General features: G+C 44.1%; 1 protein-coding gene across 1 annotated transcript in view; it reads right to left on the bottom strand.

Annotated features, from left to right (window-relative positions):
- LOC134323443 (AT-rich interactive domain-containing protein 3A-like) overlaps nucleotides 1-22,500 on the bottom strand; it is a 52,523-nt gene that overhangs the window by 7,086 nt on the left and 22,937 nt on the right. The window contains exons 3-4 of the mRNA XM_063004970.1: nucleotides 10,055-10,132; nucleotides 8,721-8,793 (exon numbers count right to left, since the gene is read on the bottom strand). Of these exons, the coding sequence (XP_062861040.1) occupies nucleotides 8,721-8,793; nucleotides 10,055-10,132 (151 nt within the window). The remainder of the gene's footprint in view (nucleotides 1-8,720; nucleotides 8,794-10,054; nucleotides 10,133-22,500) is intronic.

Genomic DNA, 22,500 nt, shown 5'->3' with positions numbered 1-22,500 from the left:
CACACACACACACACACGCACACACACACACACACACACACACACACACACACACACACAGAGGAAAACAAACGGCAGGACGTTACTGTGGCCTCTCTCACTAAAACCATGATAACGTTTTTACAGGCGACAAAACCACTGGGTTATTAATTCATCCCAATATATAAATATATATATATTCAAATTTATCTTAAATATTAGGACTGATACCCAGCAAATGCAAACACGTAAATAAATAAATAAAGAAAGAAATAAAGAAAGAAGCCACACAGTCCGAGCGTATAAACACACGTTATACCCGAGCGCTGGGTCGCCGGGATCTGACCACATCCACCGTCTCCTAATGGCCTTCAAGTGCTGCTCAGTAGCCGCTCTAATTGGCCACAGGCTTCCTCCTCCCATCATGCCTTGCCTGCTTGATTTTGCCCCTGGGACGGGCCCATCAGGAGTGAAGAGATTAATGGCCGCGGGGGTTAAAGGTCAGCGTGGTGGGAAAGCCTGCGCTTGGGGCCCCTGTGTGTACAGGGACGGAGCGCTCAGGGAGAAACACACGGACGGACGGAAGGAAAGGGAAGCGGTTACGACGACTGAGACCCTCCAACCCCAGCAGAGAGGTCGAGTGGGTACAGAGAACGAGAGGAAGGGGGTGGGGGGTGTACCTTTAGGGTCCAGGTACTTCATAAATCAACTGGTTCTCATGGTTGGTTCTGAACCTGAACCTGTGCTGGACGGAGGGTCTCCAGAACTGGAGCTGAGAACCACTGAGCTATAACCAATCCAAACCTGTATCAGCTTCCTAACCCTCGTCCTGGTCCTGGTCCTGGTGAGCACCAGCGCCCCCATTAAAATACCAGAGTCCAGTATATTAGCCCTTCCCCATATTGTTTCATTTCTGCAGACAGAGCAAATCTCCTCACATCAAATATACAAAAACCTCAACAAAAGATCAAATCTCCCACCATCGTGCCAGAACAACAGAGACGTTTTATATTATTATTATTATTATTCTCATTTTTCTCTCTGTTTAAAACTCTTTATCATTTCTAACCCTCATGTTTGTGATGATCCTGGATTCTGTGCTTCAGTCGTCAGTCGTGTCAGATGGTTTCTCCTGGACGTTAGAGTTTACAGCTCCAGTAGCTGCTCAGATGGAGCTCTATGCAGGAGGTGGATCTGATATATAATCAGCTCACAGCTGTTCCCAGTTCCTCCACCATAAAGTCGCCAGTGGAACGACGTGGACGAGAGCTCTCAGTATCGGGAAACACTGGGAGCAAAGCAGGAACACCCTGGACAGGGCTTCAGCCACCTCTCCTCCTTAGACATAGCCAATCGTGTCTGTATCAAGTCTGTGTGAATAGTGGGCTGGTGGAACAGACTGGGTGGTACACTGGTAAAGAACACAATGACACTAACTCTGGGATCCATGGTTCAAATCCTCACCAGTGCTATTGTCCAGTCGGGCATCTAAGTACAGAGCGCTGTCTGATGGGATGGCTGAGGCACCATGATGCATTGCAGCCCAGTGATTCCAAAGAAGTCGGAACCACCACGACCCTGAACAGGATCAAATGGTGGTAAAAGCATAAAATAGAGCCACGATTCCAACAAGAGGGAACTGGAGACGACAAAATTAGAAGCCAAAAGGAGGTGAAGTGTAAAAGATCCAATAGTAAAATAACAGGGTAATATTTACCTTTAGTTACCATGATTAAATAAACCAGCTGTACTGTACACACACACACACACACACACGGGAAACACAACAAAGATTAAAACCCCAAAATACCCCCCCACCCCCACCCGGGGTGGATCTGAAATAGTGCAGGATCGCATTCTGAGCCAATAGGAAGTAACAGCTGCTCACATTAAGATGGTCCATAGTAAATCAGCGGGCTGCGACCCTGACACCATCGTGGTAAACCGAGTTCTGCTGATTTCACATTACTGACATTCCTTAAATAATGAAGGAGATGGGCGTGGCTCCCCGGGGCCGGCGGGGGGAATGAATATTTCAGTGAGCATGTGATGCTGCCACTCTGGTGTGATGTTTCACCGAGGTTATTCCGATTCATCCTGATTCATCCTGATACGTCCATCACCCCGAACCACAGAGAGGGTCAGATCTGTACCGGATTTCATTTAATCAGGAACATTTATTATACATATAATATTATTATTATTATTATTATTATTATAATTATAATTATAATTATAATTATAATAATTATTATTATTATTATTATAAAAATTATTCTGATTCATCCTGATACGTCCATCACCCCGAACCACAGAGAGGGTCAGATCTGTACCGGATTTCATTTAACATTTATTATAAATAAATTACTGAAATAATAATAATAATAATAATAATAATATTTAAAAATATTAATAATGATATAATGATAATAATAATAATAATATCTAAAAATATTAATGATATAATAATAATAATAATAATAATAATATTTAAAATGTTTAATGATATAATAATAATAATAATAATAATAATAATAACCATATAATAATAACAATAATGTAATAATAATAATATTTAAAAATATTAATAATTATATAATAAAAATAATAATAATAATATTTAAAAAAATTTATGATATAATGATAATAATAATAATAATAATAACAATGTAATAATAATAAAACAATATAATAATAATAATAATGATAATATAATAATAATTATAAACCACACTGACGTTCCTCTCTGAATGATTTTAAACCTTTACTGGTAACAGGAAGGAATCTGAGGGAGGTTTTTGACTATAAGGAAATCTGGCGCTCCATGAGAATGCAGGATCCCTCACATTTGTCTTTCAAATGTTCATGATGGTTCGTTGTCTTGTCCTTCAGATCCAGACTGGATTTTTACTTCATATAATGTTGATGTTTCAGACCTAAACACAGCGCTGTACCGTCAGTGAGCCGGAGAGGTTCTAATGCTGCGTGCTGAAACCTCTTTATTATTATTATTATTATTATAGTAATTATTATTATTATATCACTGTAGTAAACACGTGGAGCATTAATCCTGGTTAACGACCCCCATGAGCACAATGCAGGTCAGAACGTCCATTACTAGAAACCAGACTATTCAAAACACGTCTATTCAAATCCTGTGAGTGGGAGCGCAGGTCCAGCTGAGAGAGGATCCAATATCATCGGGGTCGTTCCACTCGCTCGCCGGGAGAGGAAACCAGTGTTTTCTTATGAAAATCTACATCCAGGTGTTTATACACCCACACGCCACGCCCTTTCACTCCCAGCTTTAAATCCAATGAGAAAAAAACCACCAAATAATCCGTCTATTAAATATCAGCGCTGCAGTAAAACGGTGAAACTTCACTCTGTTCCATTCAGCACTCAGCGATGAAGCCAGAATCATTGTTTATAACCTGGAGAAATCAATCCGCCCAGCGTGAACCGGTTCCTCACACAAGAACCACAAACCAAACAGGAGAGAAGCGGCTGCAGGACGACCAGAAAACAGCAGAAGAAAAACAACAAACCACGAACCGCATCATCAAACTATTCTGTCTTACATCACAGAGCAAAACTCCACCACCAAACTACAAAACAGCAAACGATAACACCACTCAACCGTTCAGCACGTTTAAGCCCGAGAGCACCAGACACACAGTGAAGTATGATGGTGGAAGCATCGTGACATTGTGCTGTGTATCTGAAAACAGTACCGGTGCATCACACAGCATCAGAGGTTCATCAGTATTCTCATAACCCTGGACAGATGATTTATTTATTTATTATTTATTTGGATTTTAATGCCGTGTTTAACACGTGTGTGTAATGTTATGTTTCTGTCTGCTTATTTTATCTTGTCTTTATTATTTGGGCTATTTTATATTTTTATTTTCCCCGGGAGAGTTGAGGAACATTTGCTGAGGACTGAATCAGAACCGAGTCCCAATCCTCTAAAAAATTCCTTAAAAGCAAAACAAAATAAATAATTTTTAACAGTTTTAAGCTGGAACTGCTGACGGTGGTTTTGCTGCAGTTTGTTTCATTTCCTCTCTGCGTGTTTTTAGTTTTATTTATTAGTTTAAGCTCAGAAATCCACACTGTTTTGAGCAAGTCATATGCTAATATTAAAATAATACCTTAGTAGCTTTTTAAAGAATTAGGAAGAATAAACAGGATGAGAGAAGCGCCGAGTGTCACAGATTTAACTTCAGTCACCTGAGCTGAATCACATCAAACATGTGTAGGGTCACGAAGAGGAAATCATGAATATATAAGTGATGTATAAAGTAAGTGATATACTTCAAGCTAAATAATGTCTGCTGACCTTATCAAAGTGACCAGGTACAGGAGGACAGAATCTGGAGATGGTTTACATTACGATCATTTTCAGGTTCCTAAATAGATCTAATATTTATGTTACTCGTTCCAACCCTGCGGTCCTGATCTCTGAGATGAACAAACTAAGTGCTCTCGGCTCGGCCGTGGTCACGGACATGGAACAATCGACCACCCCCCGGATGTTAGGTCCACACCTTCCACAGCTGTATTTAACTCTAGATCTGGGGTCTCCCAGTTCATCCCACAAGAGATGAACCTTTAACGGCCCTTCCATGAGGCACCGAAAATGATTTATGTCGTATTTATGGATGATTAAGGCACGTCTGAGGGCGATGTGGGGGATGGAGGACCAACCAGAGAGTTCCCACACTGGGACAGACTGGGATCAGACTGGGACTTGTTTGAAGTGTTTAGAAGGTCCAGAAGAAAATACCAATCACTGTCTGTGAGAGGTTTGGTATGTTCTCTGTCTCATTCTGCTGCGTGTGTTTGATAGGTGTAGGATGATGGCACTCTGGGGCATTGGGGGGGGGGTGTAACCTGACTCTGTTGTGTTAGATGACAAAGACGTGACGCCTGAACAGAAGACGGAATGAGAGGGAACATCATGGGTTTTTTTTGGGGGGGGGTTTAAAAGGCTGGATGGTGTGAAAAGTGAGACGAGCACTTTAACTGTAACCCGAGTCTGATCACCATCACATCAACACCTCATCGAAACCTGAGCGAGGGGAACGACCCAAAATATCCGGACACAGCACGACGGGGTAAAGGTGGAGGAAACTGGGGGAGGGATGTTCACACACTGGGACCAGTAACTTCTTCTCTGTGACTGTAAAGTTTAAAAACCAGCATCAACAACCGCCCGACAAAATCTATCAAATATCAGATTAAATATCAGAGGAGAGCGTGCACGTCTACAGCTTAGAAATAGAATAGTTAGAATTATACAGTTATTTACAACGTTTTTCCGAGGCGGGAGGACGTGTACGCTGGACTACAATCTGATTACACCGCTGGGTGAATTTTCTACCTTCTGTTTAGGACCACGTTTACATTCACAGGTCTAGTACAGTGAAGCGACTCCAAGAGAGACAGGTTCTAATCCCGGACCGAACCGGATCTGTGGTTTAATACCCGTTCCAGTCTGGTGAACTGGGCCGCTGTTGATGGAGGTGGGAATTTTTCCCTGTGACGTGTGAGCAGGAGGGAGAGGATTTGTTCTGTTCTACATGAGGAGAGGTGCGGGCGTGATGAAATCATAATATATATATAAATAAATAAGAGAAAGCTGGTGCATGAAATCATAACATATATATATAAATATATAAAAGTTGGGGTGAAACACGGTAGCCCATAAATTCTGAGTCGGAATCTCAGCCCTGCGTCACTATCAGCCAGCCGGGCGCCTACACAGATACGTGGTTGATTGTGTGTCTGTATGGGGAGAGACAACGACACAAACGAAGTGCGACCTCAATCAAACGTCTGCACACACTCGTCTCAGAACTTACGGTCACTTGTTAACGTCAAGGAACAAAAACACTGCAGGAATCGAGTCTCAGGTGGAGCAGCAGGTCTGTTATCCTGGCTCACCAACACCGAGACCTGAGCTGGAATCTCAGCGGTGCTATCGACCGGCCGTACGACGGTGTTTCTCCCTGATCCTGCCACCCTGAGCAGGTTAAATAGTTCCTCCTGACCTGCAGACCCCCTGTGAGTCCATCCTCACATGAAGCTCGGGTGTGTGTGTGATTTATTCCCACGGTACCCCAGGCCCCCGGGCTCCAGCTTGTCCTGTGCTGCAGCGGGTGTGTTCCTGTCCTCGGTGGGGCGGGGCCGTTCCCATGCCTGCTCTCATATGAGACTGGAAACCTCGTGTTACCCCCCACACAGGTGATTAAAAACAAACACGTAGCTGCAGCACTGGTTCGGTTTTTATAGAGCTGTAGGTTCCGAAAAAAAAGTGCACACAGGTTTGAGATGAGTCGGGACTCCCACCGGTCCTCTAACATGGGGGGGGGGGGGGGGGTCGTCATGATCCCACCACCACCCTGGATCAAACACCCGAGTTCTACCCTTCACTTATCTGCTCACAGATTGATGCATCTCTCCATGTCTGAGCGTATGAAAGGACCCCGTCATGTTTCGGGAGCTCACTCGGCCCCCGTTTCCCCTCCCTGGTACCCGTGTGATCTTTTCATCTCGTCTCTGGCCTGGAGCTGGTCAGAGCGCCGTGTTTTACAGCCTCATTAATCATAGTGAGGGACAGCGAGGACCCCTAATCCCAGTCCGTCTCTTAACACACACACACACACACACTCACACACACACACACACACACACACACACACACATACACACACTCACACACACACACTCACACACACATACACAGACACACACACACACACACTCACACACACACACACACATACACACATACACAGACACACACACACACACACATACACACATACACACACGGCCCTGTCACGCTGAATCAAACACACTTCAGGGTTTTAAACAGGAGTTATTAACACCGACATGATTCACATTCTCCTGTACAGAGAAAAGAACCAGTTTCAGTTTTGTTCCATCCCAGTCTGTCCCAGTTCTGCACTGTTTTAGTCCCAGTTCTGTCGTGTCCCAGTTCTGTCCTGTCCTGGTTCTGTCCCAGTTCTGCTCAGTCCTGGTTTTACTCTGTCCCAGTTCTGCTCCGTCCCAGTTCTGTCCTGTCCCAGTTCTGTCCTGTCCCAGTTCTGCTCTGTTTTAGTCCCAGTTCTGCTCCATCCCAGTCTATGCCAGTTTTATGTCCCATTTCTGTTCTGTCTCAGTTCTGCTCAGTCCTGGTTTTACTCTGTCCCAGTTCTGTCCTGTCCCAGTTCTGTCCTGTCCCAGTTCTGCTCCGTCCCAGTCTGTCCCAGTTCCTCACCGTCCCGGTTCTGTCCTCTCTCTCCGCTCCAGCGGTGGATGTGTTAGTGTTTCCGTTATTTTGACCACTGCTCCCAGTTACCTGGTTTGTTTGTGGTTTTGGGCCGCGGTGTCGCTCCACACTGGTTAAGCAAATTGGCTCATTTTTCATTTTTGCAGATGTGTGGCTTCACCCGGCGCCGGGGTGACGAGGGTCGCCACGCCCGGTTACAGGGATCCTTCAGTCTGAGCTGTACGGTGTCTGTAGGTTAAATCAGTGTGATGTGTAGGTTACACGGGTCACGTCATGTGGGTCTGATCACACAATCACAGCACTAAAAACACTGGAATGGAACTGTGGTGCGGTGGGTAGTGGGCAGTGCTGTCGCCTCACAGTAAGAAGGTCTTGGGTTCGACTCCCCTTTTTGTGTGGAGTTTTGCATGTTCTCCATGTGTCTGTGTGTGTTTTTCTCTTCTTTCTTTCCGCAGAAAGTGTGTGTGTTTGTGTGTGTGTGAGAGAGTGTGTGTGTGTGAGTGTGTGTGAGTGTGTGTGTGTGTGTGTGAGAGAGTGTGTGTGAGAGAGTGTGTGTGTGTGTGTGAGAGAGTGTGGTGCACACACGGGGGGATCCCGATGCGTCCCGCTGTGTTACGGGAGGTGAACAGTGAGGATACAGGAGTGTGTGTGTGTGTGTATGTGTGTGTGTGTGTGTGTGAGTGTGTGTGTGTGTGTGTGTGCATGATTTGCTTATTTCAATATTTGTACACTCATTAATGATATTTGTGCTGCTGTTTATCTCCCGCCGGTGTGTTTGGACAGCACAGGCTCACACACACACACACTCACACACACACACTCACACACACACACACACACACACACACTCACACACACACACTCACACACACACACACACACACACACACACACACACACGTTCATCATACTAACGCAGTGGTTAACCGCTCCATCCTGCAAACACTGATTGAAAGGTAGGAAAAGTTGAGACTGAGTGCAAAGCCATTACAGAGCTACCGTACATGCCTGTGTAGATGCCTGACCGGCTGATAGCACTGATTACATTCCAACCCGGATCTTAACGCGATTGGGGGGGGGGTGGGGGGTTGGGGTTGAGGCTTCACAGTGGATTGGTGTCCTGTCCGGTGTGTGTTACTGCACTGCGCCAAGGAAACCTGACCCACCGCGACCCGGATCAGGATAAAGTGGTAATGATCAGTAATAATCAGCACACACTGACTGACAAAAGCTCCGGTCAGTTAAAGTCCAGAGGAACATCAGAGGAACATCAGAGGAACATGGTGGAGCTTCCACCCAAACCAAACTAAATAACAGTGAGTGATGGAGATGAAAGAGCTGAACCAACCAGACGGACCTCCCCAACAGACCCGAGCTCTTCATCAGAGAGCAAATCCACCTACAGGAATGCGAGGAGTGTGGAGCTCGTGTATCTCACCTCTCTTCTGCATGAACGTAAACAGATCGTCCAGAAAGTCCTTCCTGTTCGGGTCACCATCCAACTCGTACAACTGAGATACACAGAGAGAGAGGAAATGATCAACCGACAGCATACTTCACATCATCTAATAATAATAGTAATAATATAATAATAATATAAATAATAATAATAATAATAACAATAACAATACATAAACATATACTAATAATAATAATATATAATAATAATAATAAATATAACAATAATAATAATAATAAAATAATAATAATAATAATAACAATACATATACTACTACTAATAATAATATAATATTAATATAAATAATAATAATTATTATAATAACAATACATATACATAAACTACTACTAATAATATATAATAATAATAATAAATATAACAATAATAATAATAATAAAAAATAATAATAAGAATAACAATACATATACTACTACTACTACTAATAATAATATAATAATAATAATATAATAATAATATAAATAATAATAATAATAATAATAACAATACATATACATATACTACTAATAATAATATATAATAATAATATAAATAATAATAATAATAACAATACATATACATATACTACTAATAATAATATATAATAATAATAATAAATTAGCAATAATAATAATAATAATAAAAAAAAAAAAAACAATAACAATACATACTAATAATAATAATATATAATAATAATAATAAATATAACAATAATAATAATAAAAAAATAATAATAATAATACATATACATATACTACTAATAATAATATATAATAATAATAATAAATAACAATAATAATAAAAAATAATAATAATAATAATAACAATACATACACATATACCAATAATAATAATAATAATATAATAATAATATAAATAATAATAATAATTATAATAACAATACATATACATATACTAATAATAATAATATATAATAATAATATAAATAATAAATATAATAATAATACTAATAATAAATATAATAATAATAATAATAATAATAATGACAAATATCATAATAATATAAATAATAAATATAATAATAATATTAATAATATTAATAATAATACAATAATAATAATAATAATAATATAATAGTATAAATAATAAATATAATACTAATATAAATAATAAATATAATAATAATAAATATAATAATAATAACAATAGTAAATACAATAATAATAATAATAATAACAATAAATATAATAAAAATAATAATAATAATAATAATAATATATTATTAGGATCAGTATTTAAATGTGAGCTGATGATTGTACTCATGATCCCGGTGTGTTTGGTGTATCTGTTCTCACCTTGGCGAAATCTCTGGAAGCTTCTCCTCTGGCTCTGTTCCCATCAGATTCCTCCCCCCATACAGCAGCACTGCCGTTCTGCACACACACACACACACGCACACACCATCATCATCATCATCATCATCATCATCATCATCATCATCATCATCATCATCTTCATCTTCATCTTCATCGTCATCCAAACACAAAGCAGAGGTGATGTTCCGAGCTCCAGCGTAATCTACCTCTGGATCCTGAACTGGTTCGGAACTGCCCTGTGTTTGCGTCTGCATTAGTTTTAATCGGATAACATCAACAGGGGGCGCTGCACAACACACGGCCCAATTAAACTGTAGAAAGAAGCTGGTGGAGCGCGGAGATGATCTGTGGGGATTTGTGCTGCTGTTACAGACGTGTGTTATTATCTACAATACCAGGATGGATCGACTGCTGGTTCTGGTTCCTCTGTGTACTCAGTCACGGTTCCTGCTGAAGAACCTGCTGTTCTTTGGTACTGAACCGATTCATTTTTGGTAAAAATGCACCAAATGGTTTCACATTCAGTTCAGGAACTGGAACAGAACCGGTTCCACGGTGGTTTGAGAGAAGCAAACATACACACACACACACACACGCACACACACACACTCACACACACGCACACGCACACACACACACACTCACACACACGCACACACACACACACTCACACACACACACACGTCATTTCAGGCCCCTCACAGGTGTGTTCCAGGAAACAGTAATTAAAGTTTAACCTTCACCCCCTCCAACCAAGGAGCTCTGTAGTGCCCCCCCCCCACTCTGTCCCCACACCTTCCACACCCCCCACACACACACACACCACACTCAACTCAAACTCACACACACACGCCACACACACTTCACCCCCAAAACAGCTGCATGGAGCCAAGTTCATGGCCTGTGTGACACACACACACACACACACACACACACACTCACACACTTACACAAACACATACACACACACACACACACACACTTACACAAACACATACACACACACGCACACTCACACACACACACACACACACTCATGAGGGGTGTGTGTGGGGGGTCACCGGCTGCATAAATAAGGGCCGGGGCCCAGAGGAATGTTCTGAACAGGAATTACAGCCCAGTGAGGAAACTATAAAAACCTGGGGAACAAAACCAGACCCCAACTGATGAGGTGTGAGGAACCACGGAGCCCAAACCCGACCCAAAACACTAAATCACCTTTAACTGCTTAAAAAATATAACAAATAAAACTTTATTCATATATAATTAAATCAGGTATAAAATACAAGTTCCAATCTCAGCTCTGCTATCGACCGGTCGGGCGTCTACACAGACAACAACTGGCTCCCGGACTAACTACATTCATTCATTCAGTGCTAGCTCAGTCATTAAGGTACTGGACTAGTAATCAGAAGGTTGCTGGTTTAAGCCCCACCACTGCCAAGTTGCCACTGTTAGGCCTCTAAGCAAGGCCCTGTCCAGCCCAATGAATCAAACCCACTGTGACCCTGACCAGGACAAAGCGCCTAAATACAGGTCCCTCCTGTACTTATGCGTGTACACATACACACACACACACACACACACACTTACACAAACACACACACACACACACACACTTACACAAACACATACACACACACACACACTTACACAAACACATACACACACACACACACACACACACTTACACAAACACATACACACACACACACTTACACAAACACATACACACACAGTCAGTCACACACACACACACACACATATAAACACACATATAAACACACACAAACACACAAACACACAAACACACACAGTCAGTCACACTTACACACACACAAACACACCCAAACACACACACACAAACACACACACACACACACACACTTACACAAACACACAAACACACACAGTCAGACAGTCAGACAGTCACACTTACACACACACACTCACACACACTTACACAAACACACCTAACACACACACACACACACTCACACACACACTTACACAAACACATACACACACTTACACAAACACATACACACACACACACACACACACTTACACAAACACACACACACTCACACACAAACACACCCAAACACACACACACACACTCACACACACACACACCCAAACACACACACTCACACACACACCCAAATAGACATACACACACTCATTCACACACACACACACACACACACATAAACACACATACACAAACACACAAACAAACACACACACACATATAAACACACATATAAACACACACAAACACACAAACACACAAACACACACAGTCAGTCACACTTACACACACACAAACACACCCAAACACACACACACAAACACACACACACACACACACACTTACACAAACACACAAACACACACAGTCAGACAGTCAGACAGTCACACTTACACACACACACTCACACACACTTACACAAACACACCTAACACACACACTCACACACACACTTACACAAACACACACTTACACAAACACATACACACACACACACACACACACTTACACAAACACACACACACTCACACACAAACACACCCAAACACACACACACACACTCACACACACACACACCCAAACACACACACTCACACACACACCCAAATAGACATACACACACTCATTCACACACACACACACACACACACATAAACACACATACACAAACACACAAACAAACACACACACACACAGTCAGACACACTCACACACACACACACACACAGATTTGGTTATGCTACACACTGGTGATGAATACTACACTAATATACGACATGCAGCGTTACTGCCCCGCCCGTGTTTCCTCCTCAGGACTTTGTAGACCCAGTCAGGTGTGTGTAGGATCATTATAACGTTAAACCCTGCAGGTCATCGGGTCTACGCCCCGGGATTGAGTAACTGGGCCGTTTGATCTGGTGTGTAGAGCGGGCCGGGCGTATCGACCCGGTTAATCTTTAATCCGACTCCACGACTCGACGTGCCGTTTATCCGCGGCTCAGATACGAGCGGCTAAACCTGGGCAAACAGGAACGCGCACGTGGCGGCTAAACGCAAACCTACAAATAAACCAGCGATCAGCTACAGTAAACACACACACACACACGCCGGGGTCAAAGTGCACCAGGTCACGGAGCCTGGGTGAAGGACGACGCCCTGAGCGGAGCTGTACCGGGGGAATGAAGCGCTGATCGAACCCGAGCTCCTGATACCTGCGACGCCCTGCACGGACTCGGGTTTATAGGGTTACAGGTTTACTTTTTATTTTATATCATAAATAACTTAAATATCAATAATAACAATAATACAGCTGTCGGAGAACATCTGTGTGAGGACACCTGAGCATGAGCTGACCATGAGCAGGATGGTCAAACCATCACTGAACCATCAGCATTATCGTGGACGTGCCGTCCTTCCCAAATATAACTATTATAGAGCCTCCACTAGTTCGTGAAGGTTTTCTACAAAATCCGAGTGTGTCTGTGGGAATTTGTGCCTACTTAGTCCAAGCAGTCTTTGTTAGATCAGGCTGGAGCTCCTTTGTTTAAAAGCCATCAAGTCTGACAGTGTGCTCCAGGTACAGTCCTGTCAGAACAGGTCAGGCGTCCTTCCCTAAAGTGTTGCCTGTATATTGTTTATTTCACATAACAGTGGGTGTGGCCGTGACACCTGAACTCTAATTAGGAGGGACGTCCACGTACAGGAGTTAAGGTACTGGACAAGTGATCAGAAGATTGTCAGTTCAAGTCCCAGCATTACCAAGGTGCTCCTGTTGGACCCCTGAGCAAGACCCCTAACCCTTAAAATCTCACAGTTGCTACAGTGTATCACAAAAGTGAGTACACCCCTCACATTTCTGCAGATATTTAAGTATATCTTTTCATGGGACAACACTGACAAAATGACACTTTGACACAATGAAAAGTAGTCTGTGTGCAGCTTATATAACAGTGTAAATTTATTCTTCCCTCAAAATAACTCAATATACAGCCATTAATGTCTAAACCACCGGCAACAAAAGTGAGTGCACCCCTTAGTGAAAGTTCCTGAAGTGTCAATATTTTGTGTGGCCACCATTATTTCCCAGAACTGCCTTAACTCTCCTGGGCATGGAGTTTACCAGAGCTTCACAGGTTGCCACTGGAATGCTTTTCCACTCCTCCATGACGACATCACGGAGCTGGCGGATATTCGAGACTTTGCGCTCCTCCACCTTCCGCTTGAGGATGCCCCAAAGATGTTCTATTGGGTTTAGGTCTGGAGACATGCTTGGCCAGTCCATCACCTTTACCCTCAGCCTCTTCAATACAGCAGTGGTCGTCTTAGAGGTGTGTTTGGGGTCATTATCATGCTGGAACACTGCCCTGCGACCCAGTTTCCGGAGGGAAGGGAACATGCTCTGCTTCAGTATTTCACAGTACATATTGGAGTTCGTGTGTCCCTCAATGAAATGTAACTCCCCAACACCTGCTGCACTCACGCAGCCCCAGACCATGGCATTCCCACCACCATGCTTGACTGTAGGCATGACACACTTATCTTTGTACTCCTCACCTGATTGCCGCCACACATGCTTGAGACCATCTGAACCAAACAAATTAATCTTGGTCTCATCAGACCATAGGACATGGTTCCAGTAATCCATGTCCTTTGTTGACATGTCTTCAGCAAACTGTTTGCGGGCTTTCTTGTGTAGAGACTTCAGAAGAGGCTTCCTTCTGGGGTGACAGCCATGCAGACCAATTTGATGTAGTGTGCGGCGTATGGTCTGAGCACTGACAGGCTGACCCCCCACCTTTTCAATCTCTGCAGCAATGCTGACAGCACTCCTGCGCCTATCTTTCAAAGACAGCAGTTGGATGTGACGCTGAGCACGTGCACTCAGCTTCTTTGGACGACCAACGCGAGGTCTGTTCTGAGTGGACCCTGCTCTTTTAAAACGCTGGATGATCTTGGCCACTGTGCTGCAGCTCAGTTTCAGGGTGTTGGCAATCTTCTTGTAGCCTTGGCCATCTTCATGTAGCGCAACAATTCGTCTTTTAAGATCCTCAGAGAGTTCTTTGCCATGAGGTGCCATGTTGGAACTTTCAGTGACCAGTATGAGAGAGTGTGAGAGCTGTACTACTAAATTGAACACACCTGCTCCCTATGCACACCTGAGACCTAGTAACACTAACAAATCACATGACATTTTGGAGGGAAAATGACAAGCAGTGCTCAATTTGGACATTTAGGGGTGTAGTCTCTTAGGGGTGTACTCACTTTTGTTGCCGGTGGTTTAGACATTAATGGCTGTATATTGAGTTATTTTGAGGGAAGAATAAATTTACACTGTTATATAAGCTGCACACAGACTACTTTTCATTGTGTCAAAGTGTCATTTTGTCAGTGTTGTCCCATGAAAAGATATACTTAAATATCTGCAGAAATGTGAGGGGTGTACTCACTTTTGTGATACACTGTATGTGGAAGTGCAGCAAGACTCCAGTAAACAGATCTGTAAAGAGGCAAGTACCAGTAAATTCCAGTAAATTCCAGTAAAGCAAACTGGATTTTCAGTGGTGAATTTGCTCTGAATGATATGTTACTGGTATAAACGTTCTCTCCGCTCCTCTGGTGCAGCTTTTCGGTGCTGGATTTTCTATATGTATCTATACGCTAAATACGAGCTTCATATAACACAGAGAAACGCTCATATAAGGAGCACGATCTACAATCAGGTGCTCACTCAGCACAGAGTGCGGCTCTCTGTACGCCATACGGCTCTCTGTGGGAACACAGAACTGGCAGGTGATGAGAAGTGGCATCAGATTGGACGTGTGTGGTGATCCGCGTCTCAGATCAGATCAGGGCTCGTATGAGCAGGAGTGGATTCATGACGGGGAACTGGACATGACTAAATAAGTGCAGATGAGTGTGTTTCATGTTCAACTGATCAGAAACTGGAATCATTTACGTAAATGCAGGTAATCGTTTATAATCGTTTATAAGTGTCTCCCAGTAATGACTGGTAATGAGGAGTCACTCACCAGTAAATAACTCACACAGAGTCTTCACCTGTAAACTGGGTCACCACCAGAAACCCTTAACTAGTGCTTAACCGGGTTACAAACCATCTGGACTCTCGGAGTTTGAATCTCGGTCGGCTGGGTGGGAAAAGACGGGACTAAAGAGTGGGCGGGGCCTCTGAGGCCGTGTGAGGACCCCGGTTAGTAGGCCGAGGCGCCTGTACAGAAGTGGAGGAACGTGGAGATCGGCGCGTGACTCTCCGTGTGTGAGACCGACCTCACGCACCGATCCACCGAAGTACGGGGGGATAAGAAGGGCTCGGTGCGTGGGGGGGAGGGCGTGTCAGGAGAATATACCCCCCTCGTACGCCATCGGGGTCTCCAGCAGAGGAAGAGGAACCGGCTACGACTAAACAGGGAGAAAATGGACCGTTACGAAGCATTAATAACAGCGCTGTAGTGACGGTTCCTTTGAAGGTGAGCAAAGGATCTGTAGGTGTAGGTGTGTACATTTCGGATCTTCTCGCCCCCCTCAGAGCTTCAAAGTGCAGCTGTGACTCTCAGATTAAAGACGAGCTCCTGACAGGAGCGTGTTGGGTCTCGTCCCGCGGCGATGGTCAGTGTGGGAATGTTATGAGCCTCTCCGGACGTTTACCGAGAAGCTTTATTTAACGGAGAGGCTTTGCTTTATCTCCTCATCGGCCCCGGAGTCGCCCTGGGTTCATACCCCCCCCCCGTACAGGCGTCTGTGTGAGGGAAACGATAAATAACCCCGCTCACAGACGGGCGTGGCCTCCACTCTGTTGTTCCAGACCTTGTTGGTGGTTCCTCTGTTTGTAAGACGGATCAGACAATAGCAGAGCGGAGGAGATCCGATCCTAACAGGAAGTGAAACCCGGACTGATAACAGATCTGAACATCTCAGATAAAAGCAGGAAACAGAGACGCAGCGTCTGAGCCGGGCTGTAAAACACCGGCCGGATCATTAACAACACCTTCTTAATTACAGACGTGTTGGTGTTTCTGGGCTGATTTGGAACTAATTCAGTGTTTTACTTGTCGGACTCATAAATAATGACGAGGACGGCGAGTACAGAGGACTGATCCAGGACTTCATGGACTGGTGTCTGCAGAACCACCTCCAGTTAAACGTGGGGAAGACCAAAGAACTGGTGGTGGATTTCCGCAGGTGCAGACCCACCTTGCCACCGGTGAACATCCAGGGAATGGACATTGAGAGAGTGGACTCTTATAAGTACCCGAGTGTTCACCTCAACAACAAACTGGACTGGTCAGTTAACACTAACGCACTTTATAAAAAAGGTCAGAGCAGACTCTACCTACTCAGGAGACTGCGGTCATTTGGAGTGCGGGGGGGGGGGACTCCTGAGGACTTTCTTTGATACAGTGGTGGCATCAGCCATCTTTTATGGAGTGGTATGTTGGGGCAGCAGCATCTCTACAGCGGACAGGAAGAGACTGAACAAACTCATTAAGAGGGCCGGCTCTGTCCTGGGGAGCCCCTTAGACCCAGTGCAGGTGGTGGGAGACAGAAGGATGTTAGACAAGCTGGCATCCATGCTGGAGAACGACTCCCACCCCATGCATGAGACTCTGGCAGCACTGGGCAGCTCCTTCAGTGACAGGCTGCTTCACCCCAAATGTGGGAAAGATCGGTACCGCAGGTCCTTCCTTCCTGCTGCTGTTAGATTATACAACCAGCACTGCTCCAGGCAGATCACACACACACTTTAAATTATTATTCATAAAAATGTGCAATTTCTTCCCCATGTGTAATTATTTTTTTTTATATTAATCAGTTTTCTTCTGACTTTTTATTATTATTGTTATACATTGTACTACTTTTTATTTTTATTGTCTATTTTTTGTACTGAGTGCTGTACTGTCCCTTTGCTGCTGCAACAATGTGAATTTACCCACTGTGGGACTAATAAAGGATTCTCTTCTCTTCTCTTCTCTTCTCTTCTCTTCTCTTCTCTTCTCTTCTCTTCTCTTCTCTTCTCTTATCTTCTCTTCTCTTATCTTATCTTACAGGATGTTCAGTCTTATCTCAGTTCGTTTCCTTTTCCTGAACGGGTTTGTTTTTTATTTATGTTTCTATTTTATTCATGTGTTTCTCTCCCTTTTCCTCCCAGTTCATCGTAACCAGTTTGTCTCCCCCTGCTGGTGGATCCCTGATTGTAGGTGAAGAGGGTATATTGCTGCCCACGCCTCCTCCGACCCACGCGCGGCCCTTAGCGGAACCCTTTTACACCCAGGCGCCTCTATCTGCCAATCAGGGTCCTTACACAGCGTTTGAAGACCCCGCCCACATAGTCCGGCCATCCCGCCCTAGCAGAACCGTGTCTGCCTCAGGCACTGCCGATTATGCCCGCTAGATGGCGCCCAGCCGACCGGTTTCAAACCGAGGAGTTCAGAATCTGGTGTGCTAGTGGAGATAAAGCTCACAGCTCTGCGTAACGCTCGATTCCTATTGGTTAATCACCACATCACTTCACTAATAACGTAAATAAAGTTAAAGCTTGATGAACTCGTTCTGCTGCCTCCTGACGCCGGGAATCGCAGCTCGGATTGAAACTAAACTACAGTCGGTGGCTCTGTCACCAGTAAATCATGAGGTTCTGAGCGGTGAATACGAGTGGCGGAGGTGAAGCGGCTGGCTGACTCTGTGTGTGGAAGAGCGTGTACACACGGCCCCTGACATCAGACCACGTGGGATTGATCAGATTTAAGATTTAGTGTAAGCCGCCCGTATAAACTCCATCAGAACCTTTCAGCATCAGCAGTTATAACCAGTAACACCGTCAAACTGGAAGTTCTGGTTTGTTCAACTCTCACCTGCAGCACCTTCGTTATCATCATTACTTCAGAACATGACTGAAGGAACTTGTTCTTCCACTCGCTCCATTAAACCCCGACAGACCCGAGTTCATCTCTTCTTCAGTCTGTTCTGCTGTACACATGCAGTCGTGGTATATCCAGAATGACCAGTACACTCACTGGTAATCAGAACTGGACCAGTGTTCAGTTCAGTTCATGACCCCTAAATACGGAAGCATGCCAAAAACCAGTAACAATATAGTCCAGACGGTGTTCTCTCAGCATGGAAACATCCAGGAGATCTACACATCGACTGGAGCCAACACACCTAGCGGCATGCCTCCGAGAGCTGAACAAACTGGTAATAATGGTAATAACTCAGTAACTGCCAATCTACCTTCTGCATGATTCTGCATGTGGGAGGAAACCTGAGGAAGCATGTTGCTGAGCGATTCCTCCTCTACCAGTACAACCACTGTGGCTTTATAAACCACCAGTATAAAGTCGACCAGTTTAACCAGTGTGTATGAGATCTGCTGATCTTAACCACCCCACACCCACCCACCACCACCAGTGTAACCAGTCCACACGACTAGTATCCTGACCAGTTCAGACCAGTACATTAATCCAACTCTGCACACACAGATCCAGTGATGAACCCCCCGGACCACGCCCAACACTGAGACCCACTATTGCGTGTAGCCGAACGTCCCGTGTTCACAGCCCACATGGACTCGGGTGTGAATCAGAAGTGCGTGTGTTCAAACCCCCTCAGGAGGAGCAGTATGATGGTGTACGTGTGTTCAGATGTGGAGTGTAAACACGGCTCTACAATCCTGTACAACAAGTCCTGAGTTCTGAAAATATAACAATTAAAATCTACACACACACACACACACACTCACTCACACGCACCCCTCTGTCCCCCCCGTCAGGTAAAGCTTACACATCCGCCACAGCATCCTTATTAACCAGGAGCTAATAACCACAATCACAGACCAGAGCTTTAATTACAGCAATTAAAGACTTAAATACAGGAGCGCACACACACACACACACACATCATATACACACACACACACCTAAACACACACACATCATATACACACACACACCTAAACACACACACACACATCATATACACACACACACCTAAACACACACACACACATCATATACACACACACACCTAAACACACACACACACACACACACACACACACACATCATATACACACACACACACACACACACACACACACACACTCACACATACACACACACACACACACACATCATATACACACACACACCTAAACACACACACACACACACACACACACACACACACACATCATATACACACACACACACACATACACACACACACACACACATCATATACACACACACACCTAAACACACACACATCATATACACACACACACCTAAACACACACACATCATATACACACACACACCTAAACACACACACACACACATCATATACACACACACACATGCACACACTCACACATACACACACACACATACACACACACACTCACACATACACACACACACACACTTACATACACATCTATCAAAAGTGAGTACACCCCTCACATTTCTGCAAATATTTCATTATATCTTTTCATGGGACAACACTATAGACATGAAACTTGGATATAACTTAGAGTAGTCAGTGTACAGCTTGTATAGCAGTGTAGATTTACTGTCTTCTGAAAATAACTCAACACACAGCCATTAATGTCTAAATAGCTGCAACATAAGTGAGTACACCCCACAGTGAACATGTCCAAATTGTGCCCAAATGTGTCGTTGTCCCTCCCTGGTGTCATGTGTCAAGGTCCCAGGTGTAAATGGGGAGCAGGGCTGTTAAATTTGGTGTTTTGGGTACAATTCTCTCATACTGGCCACTGGATATTCAACATGGCACCTCATGGCAAAGAACTCTCTGAGGATGTGAGAAATAGAATTGTTGCTCTCCACAAAGATGGCCTGGGCTATAAGAAGATTGCTAACACCCTGAAACTGAGCTACAGCATGGTGCCCAAGGTCATACAGCGGTTTTCCAGGACAGGTTCCACTCGGAACAGGCTTCGCCAGGGTCGACCGAAGAAGTCGAGTCCACGTGTTCGGCGTCATATCCAGAGGTTGGCTTTAAAAAATAGACACATGAGTGCTGCCAGCATTGCTGCAGAGGTTGAAGACGTGGGAGGTCAGCCTGTCAGTGCTCAGACCATACGCCGCACACTGCATCAACTCGGTCTGCATGGTCGTCATCCCAGAAGGAAGCTGACGCACAAGAAAGCCAGCAAACAGTTTGCTGAAGACAAGCAGTCCAAGAACATGGATTACTGGAATGTCCTGTGGTCTGACGAGACCAAGATAAACTCGTTTGGCTCAGATGGTGTCCAGCATGTGTGGCGGCGCCCTGGTGAGAAGTACCAAGACAACTGTATCTTGCCTACAGTCAAGCATGGTGGTGGTAGCATCATGGTCTTGGGCTGCATGAGTGTTGCTGGCACTGGGGAGCTGCAGTTCATTGAGGGAAACATGAATTCCAACATGTACTGTGACATTCTGAAACAGAGCATGATCCCCTCCCTTCGAAAACTGGGCCTCATGGCAGTTTTCCAACAGGATAACGACCCCAAACACAACCTCCAAGATGACAACTGCCTTGCTGAGGAAGCTGAAGGTAAAGGTGATGGACTAAACCCAATTGAGCACCTGTGGCGCATCCTCAAGTGGAAGGTGGAGGAGTTCAAGGTGTCTAACATCCACCAGCTCCGTGATGTCATCATGGAGGAGTGGAAGAGGATTCCAGTAGCAACCTGTGCAGCTCTGGTGAATTCCATGCCCAGGAGGGTTAAGGCAGTGCTGGATAATAATGGTGGTCACACAAAATATTGACACTTTGGGCACAATTTGGACATGTTCACTGTGGGGTGTACTCACTTATGTTGCAGCCATTTAGACATTAATGGCTGTGTGTTGAGTTATTTTCAGAAGACAGTAAATCTACACTGCTATACAAGCTGTACACTGACTACTCTAAGTTATATCCAAGTTTCATGTCTATAGTGTTGTTCCATGAAAAGATATAATGAAATATTTGCAGAAATGTGAGGGGTGTACTCACTTTTGTGATACACTGTATATATGTGTGTGTGTGTGAGTGTATGTGTGTGTTGCCCTGTAATGAACTGGCAACCCGTCCAGGGTGTTTCCTGATTTTCACCCAATGAATCAGCCCCACTGTGACCCTGACCAGGATAAAGCGATGGTAATACACACACTGTTGCCAGTAGTAACGATATTATTATTGATTGATCCAGTAAAGCTTTGATGTTCATTCTTTCTGGTTATATGAATGTTTATATGTGACGGTGTTATTTTGATAGTCAGTATTTGATATTTAAATACCTGCTGGGTGAATAAACACCGCATTTTATTAGCCAATCACAGAGCCGGGATATATCCGGCGGTGTTTGATGTGATGAACAGGAAGTGTT

This window comes from Trichomycterus rosablanca, chromosome 11, assembly GCF_030014385.1.
Source record: "Trichomycterus rosablanca isolate fTriRos1 chromosome 11, fTriRos1.hap1, whole genome shotgun sequence".
Taxonomy (NCBI): Eukaryota; Metazoa; Chordata; class Actinopteri; order Siluriformes; family Trichomycteridae; genus Trichomycterus; species Trichomycterus rosablanca.
The sequence above is the reverse complement of the archived record's forward strand: the minus strand, read 5'-3'. Positions and strand labels throughout refer to the sequence as shown.